This window comes from Mangifera indica, chromosome 10 (genome assembly GCF_011075055.1).
Source record: "Mangifera indica cultivar Alphonso chromosome 10, CATAS_Mindica_2.1, whole genome shotgun sequence".
Classification (NCBI taxonomy): Eukaryota; Viridiplantae; Streptophyta; class Magnoliopsida; order Sapindales; family Anacardiaceae; genus Mangifera; species Mangifera indica.
Genome location: NC_058146.1, coordinates 1,862,880 through 1,874,763, shown reverse-complemented (window position 1 = coordinate 1,874,763; position 11,884 = coordinate 1,862,880). Strand labels below are relative to the sequence as shown.

The window sequence follows — 11,884 nt, the reverse complement described above, 5'->3', positions numbered from 1 at the left end:
AACATCATTATTTATAATCTATATTTCAAACATGATTATTCAGCCAAGAAAGAATTACAATAATAAAGTAAATGGCTTTTCAATTATTGAGTTGCTGAATATTTGCAAACATCTTACACTAAAAATTTTATTTAGCACATTCCCAATGAGTGAAGTGTGATGTAATATGTTTCCTTTCTTATAATGGCATAATTATTTTTCAATTAATATTTCAAGCACTTAGCCTTTTTTGTCTTAATTTAAAATGAAATAATCTTATCATCAATTTATTTTTTAATAAAATTATTTATATTTATATATATTTAGTACATAAATATATATATATATATATATATATATATTTATTTATATATATATATATATTTATATATATCATCATATGATTAAATAATTTTAAATTAAAAATAAAATAACATATAATTTTATATATATATAGTATTACTAGTGGTCTTTTATTATTATTTCTGAATTTATTAATACTCACTTTGGTAAAGGAATTAGACATGTTGAGAGGGCAAGCACAGCTCGGTGGGACATGACCTATAATTTTTTAGATCATGCCAAGCCTATGGATCTAATTATAAAAATAAAAAATTGATAAATAAAAATATAATATAATACATTAACCCATAAAAAACTCATACAGACCTGGCCCAAGAGGCCTTGGACTGTATAATAGGTCTTATCATGCCACAAGCTGACATGATTAGCAAGACCCGTCTTTTGGTGGGCGACAGCAAACTCGGCCCAGCATGATCAATGGCTGTGTCTAAGGTTAGATTCAAACCAAACTTAATTTAAATGAGTCTAAAATGAGTCAGTCCTTTATAGTCTCAGTCAAGCTTTAGCTCGAACTCGAGTTTAAGTTATTTATCAAATTTTTTAATTAAAAATTTTGATACAAAATAATAAAGATATATATCTACCATTGAAAGACAGAAAATATAAAATAAAACAAAAAGGTGTTGAAAAAAAAAAAAACACAAATTTACTATAAATATCTGCATTCTTTACAGAATAAACGTCGTACAACAAAAAATACTCAAATCAGTCACCCCATAATTTTACATAAACGATGAAATAAAAATTTACACCATTCACACTCGATGAACCTAATCCCCAAGGTGTAAAACTTATGCCATAATTTATAATTAAAAAAATCTATAATTACTCAGTCATTTACTCCTAATTTTCAGCTAGGGTGGAAGAAATTAACCTTAACACCCTTAGTAATGACAGCATAAACTCCTCCAGCAACAACCGTTGCACTTAGAGTAAGTCCTAGGAGACCAAGAAACCAGTTCAGGTTATACATACAACTATATTTCTTAGGCTTCTTGATTTTAAGCCACATGAAACATGGATAGGCTAATGTCACTGGCAATGCAACTCCTCCGACTAGACCGACTGAGCTTCCCAGCAGTGGTATTGCCACGGCTAAAAAGAACATAAAGAATCCGAAAATGATCCGAAAGAGTGATCGGAGAAACCATGGACATGGACCCTTCGTCCTTCTTGTGTAGACTGACTCCAACGCATCAAATACTGGCATGCCATAAATTTGGAATGAGCTAACGGCGTTGATTATGACGAATAGACTTGTTAACCCTAGGATGAATCGTGATGTGTCCAATTGATGGAAGGCGTACAAGGCTGTTAGCATTCCTCCATTTTCTGGGATCTGTTAATTAGTAGAAAACAAAGGTTTTAGAATGGTAATTATGTAGGAAATGGTACAATTCTGATAAAATTTAATGAGATATATGTGATACCAATTGACCATATGCCCAGTAGCCTCCAATTGCAAGAGGAAATAAGCACATTGCAATGACTAGATATGCAAATTTGACACCCTTCCACATGGGTACACTTGAGGGATGCTTCTCATCAGAAGGCATTGTTGCCTGCATAAAATGAAATATAATTAAAAAAATAGAACATTAAATTGTCCCAATTTAGTATTAAGAAGTGGTAAAATGATTTTAAATTAATTGGGAAATTCCTTCTTATATAGTTGAATATTCAATATGTTCAACTCCTAGTCAAAGATCCATGTCATTAAATTCTGTGCCTAAAAATTGAACAAATATCTTAATGACCAAAAGTCAACTTCTGCTGCTAGGAATGTAATTCGTTTCCTTTTACATAAAATTTATGAGAAAGTCAATAAATACTAAGGAAGAAAACTAAAAAACTTAAATTGATTCTGACAAAAAAGTCTTAATTTTGGTAGCAAAGGATTACAATGGACCGAAACGAGGATGAATAATCGTCCTCATTTCTGTTTTTATTAAAAAATCTCATTCTCATTCGAAAAAAGACAAACCGAGTTGATTGTTATCCCTACTCTAATCCAGACCGGACTATGATTTTGAAATAAGATGCATAGTTAAAAATTAATAAATAATCCAACTTTCTGAAAGCAATAATATGTTAATATTCATTAGTACTTACCCCAAAACGAAGAGTAAATATAAATTAAAGAAAGTGAATAGTGAATACCTGAATCTCAAGAGAAAGATTGTGGCCTCTGAATGCAAAAGCAACGATTCCAAGGGCATTTAAGATATCAAAAATCCTCTCCGTGTCATTTGGAGCTTGAACGGGGTCGTACGAGACGCCAGACAGCCTATCTTTCGAAACTGAAACCACCAAATGGAGGTACAATACCCGACGGCAGTGGCGGCGCCGATCAGAGAAACTCCGGCAATGGAGTTCAAGTTGGGGAGCTGAGAAAGTATAACTGCAGCACATGTAAAAACCAGGTGCCACTCAACAGGTGTTAATGGCGCCGGTCCTGCCGAGCACGTGCCCCCACACACAGTCTCGTAGAATATCCTCGATGTTGACCCTCCTATCATCACCAGAGCCATGCAAGTCCCCGCCGATAGATACATCAGAGGGAAAATGACTATCCACCTCGCTATCTTCTCACCTGCGCCATTTATAATTAGTGAACAACCAGAGAGAAATACTTACAAAAACTGGCAGTTTTTTTGTTTTTTAAGTAGAAGAGATACTTACCAAAAGCTACAGTGGACAGTTGAAGATATCTGCTGTAACGCATGCCCGTTTCAACAGATTCATGAAGTGCCACAAGTATGTAAAGAGTGTAAAGTTGCCATATGAAGATCAGCGTCAAGCTTATTACACCCCAACTCCTATAAAATCATCCAAAGTGTTCAAATCAGAAACATATTTCAGCTCAGTGAAGAAGATGACCATAAACAAGCTTGATGATAGTCAAACTAATATTTCCTTACCAGCCAAGAATGGGGAAGGCCACGGGGAGAACAAGAGCTTGAATTCCAATTCCTGCACAGAGAGTATGAAACGCAGCGTAGTAGGCGTTTCCATTGCGGGATTCAGTGATGGGGAGCCAGGCGTCATGAGGATCAAGCCTTGTGAGTTTAAGAGCCGCTCTGATGGGGCTACTCAAAGGGGTGATAAAGCGTGGGGTTCTAATTCTGGGGGTTAAATTTCTTGGGGTTGAGGGTTTTGGGGTTTTGCTTGGCTCTATGTAATCAGGAGACGCCAGGAGAGGCGACCGTGTTAAAGATGGAGAGTGAAGCTGCGACGGAGGAGCTGATATCGGTGGCGACGGCGCTGCGTAGACTGGCCTTGGTGTTCCAGGATTAGACTTTGGCCTCGGGATTCCATTAAACTTGGATTTCACTTCATCGCCTTCACCCATTTTGAGGCTGAAAGTTGAAATTGAACCCTCTTTGTAGTATGGGGGCTCTCTGTCTCTTTAATTTAACTAGCCTCCTCTTTGAAACACTTATATATCCTCCTATATATATAGGCCTCACAGGCAAATTACACTATGAAAGAAGATGAAATCTTTTAGGTCTTGAAATGGGAAAATTATTGGGCCATGTATGATATTGCAATAAAGGGAATATTACAGCAGCCAAAAAAATAATTCTTTAATTGGTCTTCAAACAAAAATCATCGCCAGTCATCCAAAGTCGCCTACAAAAGCAGCAAAAATTTGAAGTCGCCCATTAATTTATTTGGCTTTAATTTGACTATGACTTGGTCCTAACTCAGCACAAGTAGCTAGAAAATGAAGTCAAGAGGTGGCTAAATATAATGAAGGAGAAAAAGCTAAGTTCGTTCTGAGTAAATTACGAATGCCCAATAAGCCAATTACCTTATATTACAAGCTTGGAGATAATATTGGAGAAGCATGCACATGCAAAATGAGACAACCAGCGTGAAAGGCAAAGCTTCCATGGTGGTGCTGGGAAGTATCAGAAAATGTTTGTAATGAATGTTATGATGAGTTGTGACAGCCAAGAATGGTATTGAAGTATTAGAAAATGTTTATATTGGCTTTAGTTATAATTGCTTTGGATTCTTTTTTTCTTATGATATATATGGGTAGTTGTTAGTTGAGAGATGTGGAACATGGGATTTTAGTTTTAAACGTTTTAGATAGAGAGATTTGATGAATCCAATAGCAGTGGATGTTTTTCATAATAATAAAACTATGTGCACCAATTTTTGGTATACAATTTATGTATACAGATGAGGTGTTATCATGTGATTGAATTTTTTTTATCATATGATGACACATATTTTAAAATCATCTAATTACATGATGACATATTACTGTATATATGAATTGTGTACAAAAAATAGATACATATAATATTCCTTCATAATTATCTATGTTAAATTTCATATAGCATGAACAAAATATATTTATCCAATAGGATTTACGTATAAGTTTTAAAATACTGGGTTGAAAATCTTTAGGGTTATAGAAATATTTGATACATGTTACAATTTGAATCTGCCACTCCCAAAATTACCTATATATATTGAAGTGATAAATCTTTCACTTTTGAAACTTTTCTAAATAATAATCTTTTAAGAAAAAATTACATTGTTTTAGTTTCGAAGAAGACACCTACCAAATATATAATAAGTTATTAGAACTATTCATACTTTTAATAAACTTTAAGACTCACCCAAATACTGTTTGCCCAAATCGAGTATTGAACTTATGTTTATATGTCACTTAAACATATTTGGAAATTGTTATTACACTATTCCATCATCTGATTTAATTATAGCAAAATTATAAGGCCAATGGACTATATCCCACCTAAGTTTTAATACGTTCTTAAATCATACTTACAAGATTTAAAAAAGCTAAAGTTCTACTCATGAGTTAACTACTATTAAAATTTTTTGTTAGAGACAAGGGTGAAATCATCATTTTACTAATAACATTAAAAAAATATAAAATTTATTATATTTTCTCCCTTAAGTTTTAAAAACTAATATTTTACTCTTAGTTTTCTAATTTTAAAAAGTTATATTTCTCTCCTCTCAAATTTTTTCTTCACCCCTCCAACTACCATCTCTGGTGTCGATGACCTCCTCTCTCCACCTTAAACCATTGGTCAATGCACGAGAAATAATCTTGAACAGATCTCTTTGTCGGAGACTTTAAAAACTTTAACGACAAATGATTCATGGGTGAGATTTTAAGTTTTTTAAATCTTATAGAGGTGACTTTGAAAATGCATTAAAACTTGGGTGGGCAAAAGTCCTTTGGCCAAATTATACTTATATAATATTTACCCACTTCATAAAATTTTCTATCAATCTAATTCGCATACATTAAGGAAGAAAAAAGTAACGTGAACAGGAAAAGCACTTGCATGCACACATTAATTGGTGACATTTCAAATCATATAAACAAATTAAACATGAGAGATAAATAAACTGTTCTTTAATTTTATCTTATTTATCTCATGCCTTCCCTTTTGCAGGAGTAAATTAATTGAAAAAATGGAATTTATTTATAGTTGAATTCAAAGAAGTACAACTAAAGGGGCCATCCATTTTTCTGGTTCCCACTCTAACCACTTCATTTTATCAAAGTTTCAAAATTAGCTATTATTAGAGAATTAATCTCTTTAATAATTGAGTTGATTAAAATTAATTTTCCGGGGCTTTTATTTATAATGATTAGGGTTAAATTCAAATCAAACTTAAGTTACTCAAATGAGCCCAAGACATATTAAGCTCAAACAAGTTTGAACTTGAGTTTTTGAGTGTTTAACTCATTAAGCTTACGAGTTAAAAATTTTGATACAAAAAGATATTATTTTGAACAATATGTATTAAAATAATATCATTTTAATAATGAGTTAGTTAAAAGCTTAAGCTCAAACTAAACTCGAACTAGACTCTTTTGAAACGAACTGAGCTCGAACTTATTTGAAGCGAGCTCGACGAGTCTGAACTCGAGCTCGAGCTCAATTTTATGTAAATCGAGCCTAGTTCAAACTCGATTTGGCTCAAATCCAATCCTAATAATGATATCAAAATCATTTTGGGAGCTCCCTTAAGTACCATCATTTAAAGAAACAAATTAAAAATTCCTTATGAAATTTACAAAGATGGGAGCCTGATAGTTGAATAATGTATTAAAAATTTAATTTTTTGTATTGTATATCGTGTATCATATTATATATTAATAATATGTTTTTTACAAAATAAAATATTAAAATATTAATAAAATAATAACATCATCTTTTTGAAACATATCTAAAATTTTAAAAGTTTTCATATACAACCCTATTGCATCATTATTTCCTATAAAAAAAAATGTATCGATCTATATCGGTAATATGTAACGTATCATAAGATACGTATTATATCATAGGATACATTCACTTTATCGAATTAATTCAATATATTTTATGATACTAATCTTTTTTCACTTTTATAGTATTATATAATAAAATACATATCGTATATTATAGGATACTGATAACTATAGATAAGAAATAATTTCGAAGCTAACTATGTCAACTTGGTACATTTTGGTGGGCATTTTTGGGTCTTCATTGCAAGAGGAGACCTTTGAATTGAAGTACCAGTAAACGATTCCCTCTTAATTAATTTAAAGAACAAAGACTGAATTTTTAGTCAATTATTCTAACAACGAAACAAATAAAACGTATATAATTCTTCAATAAGATTGCCATTGGAATGTAAGAGGTTCTTGCCTAATTTTCTAGTATAAATTCTGACTTGGCTGTATTTCTATAATGAATTAAATAATAACAGAACAAGATTCATGAATATTTATTGACAAATAAAGGTTTTTATTTAAAAAAATATAAAATTTCTTAATTGTATAGTATTTTACCGAATAAGTAAAGGTTTATACTTTGAAATTAAAATAAAAAATCCAAAAAAAAAAAAAAATGGTTCAATTCAACCAAACTTGAACCATTTCATCCTAAGAGATAGTTTGAATGATAATCGATGTAAGGTGCCCAAAAATGAAAACATGTGTTTAAAATTCGTAAACGGTATATCAAAATCAAACATTTAACTTGTTTAATATAGTCAATCTAGACTAGTTATTAAACGGTTTTATTTGTTTTATATAATTAATTCAATCCCAAATAAGGTTTCTTTGAAACATTTCGAGTTGATCTTTTAGTTTGTAAATAACTTTATTGTGATACTTATGTGTAAGAAGCTTCCATTATTTTGATTGACAAGTTTAAAGATTAAAGGTGGAATGGAGACATTTAAGATTTATTCGAAGAATATATATGTTCTATATAAGCTTTTTTTTTTTTTAATATTAATTTGTAGCAAAGAACGAGTTCATCATTTAAGTGGTTTATCTGACAACAAATGTGGTTAACAGGTAGTGATAATGGCATCAAGGGAATAGATAAATTAATTAACAAATAAATAAAGGCTATGAAAAGATGAAACTTTGAACTTTCTTCTCCAATTAGGAGACTATCAAAAGTAAAGGTTTCTTCTTTGGGACCAGAGACATCAATTAAGGCATTTGGCCCAACTCCGCCTAGTTGCCATACCAATGGATGTCCCATCGGCCTACCAAGCTTGAAATTAAATTTCATTTTCACACATTGACACCCGACTTAACTTGACTTTAGAATGCCCCCACACTCTAAGCTCTTGGCCCGCCTCTGCCCTTGTGAGATTTAAAAATGGTTTTGGTCATTTTAAACCTTTACTTTTGTTTTCTGACTTTAGTAGTCATTCGGATCATTGTTAATGAAAAACAAAAACAACTGAAAGAACAAAAGCATGAAGGAATTTAAAGAAAGTTATCATAAAACCATTGAACTATAAATTAATTTCACATGCATCATTTACAAAATCTGTTAGTCCAAGTGATCAATTCAACAGCTACAAATAAGTGATTGGTGGCCAATTTGTCCATGCTGGAGAGACTGAGACATTAATGAGCATCTATTACTAGCAATGGACATGACTAAAGCTTCCTCCATTTGTCTGTCAACACAACTTCTGATCAATGAGATTGCATACTCCATGAAGGTTGCATCACATGGCAATGTGATTGGACCATTGCCTGGTAAACCAAACTCTTCCTCAGAAATCCTCAGAAGTTCTTGAAATATGTGGCTGCTAAGATATGTTATGGGAAACACAAACCTATTTTGATCACTTGTGTAAGCAATAAAATGACCCTTATCTGCCACTGATGATGATGTGCTACTTTTACTGAACCCTGGTAGCGAAATCCTTTTTCTCTTGAGGGCAGCTATCCTTTGCCACTTTCTTGCTAACTTGATGAGTTTCTTGGCGCTGATCATTTTGTTTACAGTGTGTGAATGAGAGATTTGATGAGAAATTTTAGTGCTTGAACCCTTGATATGCAATGGTTGAGTTGTGTAAAATGCAAAACAAGTGCATTGGTTTTATATTACAAGGCCATAGAGAACTCCTTTGCAGGTGGGGTTCTGTGTAAGGCTTCTCGGGTGCATAATCATGTGCTCATCGCAAAAAACTGGTAGGCAATAAACCAAATTTCTGCCAAGTAGTTTGAGGTGCCACCGGTCCCAATAGTTGTTGAGTCTTTATTGTTGGGTGCTTGAGAACCACACAAAAGAAGAAGTATTTGATCTACTTGGCTATAAATGGACATTCTATCTAGATCTAAACTCTCTCATAAACATTTCTATGAAGAAATAGTTTTGCAATCTGGTATGGGAAAATGATTTGGCAGGTATAGGCATGTGCAAGACATACACTTAGAGCATGTTGGCCCCAACATGTTCTGAGTGAACTACCAAACAAGATATGCATGTATCTATATATGTGGTTCGAAAGAATTCAACTTTAATAAAATTGTAAGGGTTCACATTTTGCAGGTCACAACTTGAAAGGCACTATCTTTAAGACTTTAGTCTTTGTAAGTCACAGTGTCACACAGTATTCTGTTGGCATTGCAGTGCCTCCTAACAAATTAGAATTCGAAGCCCAGAGGGTCCCAAGTTATTGTTGGCCTCAGAAGTGTAAGTGTCGGTGAAAGAATGGGGCATCCCCTTGCCTCTTGCATTCAATTCCAGGAACATTTAGATGCACATGCTTATTGATGTGTTCCCAAGTACTAGTTTTAATGAAAGAATACATTAGGAGTCCGTATTTTCACCTATGTGCTCAAAAATTTGGTGAAAATAAGATTGATTAATTGACAGTTTTCAGCAATGTTCAATTTTGTTTTGTAGATTTTCTGGCAGAGCCTAACATGTCATAGATTAAAGGTCCCAAACAACATCACATGGTCTTGCGTCTAATGTGGCTTGTACTTAAGGAAATCTACCATTGATGATTTTTTCTCAGAAATTAGACTATATAACTAAGTTATCTGCAATTATTTTCACTCAGAAAGGCGACACAATTCATTAGTTAAGCATTCTTTGGTTGAAATCTTTCTACTATCAGAATTTTCTGGAATGCTAAGTACCAAGAAACTGATCAAAATGGCAACCAAGTGTCAAAAGGCCGCTGTAGAAGGAAGAAAAAGAATCTTGTTCCAAAGGGCAAACAGTATTAGCGATTCATCTGCAGCTACCAAAGGTCACTTTGTTGTTTACACAACGGATTGCAGGCGGTTTGTGATTCCTCTTCCATTTCTTAACAATGACATTTTTAGAGAGCTCTTAAAAATGTCAGAGGAGGAGTTTGGATTGCCCAGTGATGGCCCCATTACACTGCCCTGTGATTCCTTCTTGTTGGAGTACATGGTGTTACTTATACGAGGCAGCGTTGTGAAGAATCAAGAGAAAGATAAGCTCATGTCAGTAGTTACAGCTTGCTGCTCATTGTCATCCTCTTTGCAGCAAGGACTAAGACATCAAAATATGGTTGTTTGTAACTGAGATCGAAATCAACTTTTTTTCTCTTCTACATGATTAAAAATTATGTGAGCTTAGGTTACAAATCAAAGTCTTCAAGGGACTGTTAAATTAAAGGGATCATGAAAATAAATATCTGGCTAACAATTTGACACAAACTTACAACAAAATTTCTTAAAATTAATATGAATTCCTGACTCCAATATAAATAACTCCGGGTTTCCAATTATCAGCTGGAAGATTTTGTGCCCATATCGACTAACCATCGTATCCGGCTACACACCTTGTATGGATGTTTATGTTCGCTGCACACTTTGATGCTGGGTTGAGATTACTTTTATGATATTAGACATCTTTTGTTTGTTTCTGCATAATTGTCACGTATCTTTCTATTTTGTTGTGAACTAGTTGATGAAATCCAATTGCAGCCAGTGGTTCAACAACCCCAGTGGTTCTAGTAATCGTCCATGATGCTAGTAATCTGCCTGACAAAATTTCAATAACAGGTTCTGAATTCCCACCGGAGAGTCAAATTTCTGCCAACAAAAAATATTGATTTCTAATATGTTAAATGTTCAACCAGAAAAACTTATGTTTTATATATTTACAATTCGGCCAAACTTCGTGCAGTTCAACCCCACATTTTTTTGGGATTCAGATTCTCACAGGCTAACCAGTTAATTAAGATGTGGCTGCCAGGATCCCATCACTGAAGTTGGAAATACCCTGTTGGAACGCTTTGTCTAGAAATATACTTCAAAAATTGCCACTGAATGAGGAATATTTAATGTTGGCTAATGATGCAGTAAATTGATGGATTTAAACACGGTTATGAATTAGAATGAACTGCCCAACATCAAACAAGAACATAGATGGATGTGGATCAAGAAGTAACATTGGCAAAAGAATTATATATTAAATTTAAAGGTTCAATTTCTTTGCAATCTTTCCCCTTTTTATGTAGAAAAGCCACAATCTCATTCATCGCAACTGGCAACACATATTTCTTTGAATCTGAACAGCATAGTAGCTTACATGAATATATTTATATATTCATCAATACATCAGTTATCTTTCAACAGTGTTGTGTGCTATTTACAAAAATCCAACTGTGGTTGGCTTTAAAAGTTGTAGAGCAGTGCTTGTTGGTTACTTTGCTCTCTGCAGAGATTTGAAGTTGGTAAAGAACGACCGGTAGCCAAGGACATAAGCAATGCCTTCTCTAAAGCTTTCATTGCGTGCCTTTGAATTAAAGAGACTACATAGTCCATGAAAACTGCATCACAAGGTAATGTGATAGGTCCACCGCTTGGAAATCCAAACTCATATTCTGCCATTGCAAAAAGCTCCCTAATGATGTTATTTTTAAGATAGTTTAAGGGAATCTCAAAGCGCCTTTGATCAGCAGTGTATACAACAAAATGACCCTTCTCAGGCATTGAAGACGTGCTGCAACTCTCTGCTTCAACAGCCCCTGTGGTTTTGGGCAATGAGATTCTTTTTCGCTTGCTTGCAGCAAGTTTCTGCCACTTCTTTGCTAATTTGATTAGCTTCTTTGGACTAATCATGTTTTCTTTTCTTGATAACTAGAGAAAATGGTCTTACGTAGTGTGAGAGAATTGTATTGGTTCTAAAGAATACTGAAATGCAGTGTTCGCTATGGATTGAAGGCCACTGAAATGGGTTTTCTTATATGGTTAAAAGGC

General features: G+C 33.5%; 3 protein-coding genes and 1 pseudogene across 3 annotated transcripts; 1 reads left to right on the top strand and 3 right to left on the bottom strand.

Moving 5' to 3' along the window:
* Positions 1-969: 969 nt before the first annotated feature.
* Positions 970-4,333, bottom strand: LOC123227107 (annotated as a pseudogene).
* Positions 4,334-8,104: 3,771 nt separating this feature from the next.
* On the bottom strand, positions 8,105-8,776 carry LOC123227411 (auxin-responsive protein SAUR68-like). The gene has a single exon (XM_044652202.1). It carries the CDS (start codon positions 8,631-8,633, stop codon positions 8,199-8,201), a length of 435 nt encoding a protein of 144 aa, XP_044508137.1. The 5' UTR covers positions 8,634-8,776; the 3' UTR covers positions 8,105-8,198.
* Positions 8,777-9,564: 788 nt separating this feature from the next.
* Positions 9,565-10,348, top strand: LOC123228325 (auxin-responsive protein SAUR68-like). The gene has a single exon (XM_044653679.1). It carries the CDS (start codon positions 9,777-9,779, stop codon positions 10,200-10,202), a length of 426 nt encoding a protein of 141 aa, XP_044509614.1. The 5' UTR covers positions 9,565-9,776; the 3' UTR covers positions 10,203-10,348.
* An 821-nt stretch (positions 10,349-11,169) lies between these two features.
* LOC123227378 (auxin-responsive protein SAUR68-like) lies at positions 11,170-11,884 on the bottom strand. Its single transcript, XM_044652154.1, has one exon. The coding sequence runs from the start codon at positions 11,744-11,746 to the stop codon at positions 11,300-11,302; it is 447 nt and encodes a 148-aa protein (XP_044508089.1). The 5' UTR covers positions 11,747-11,884; the 3' UTR covers positions 11,170-11,299.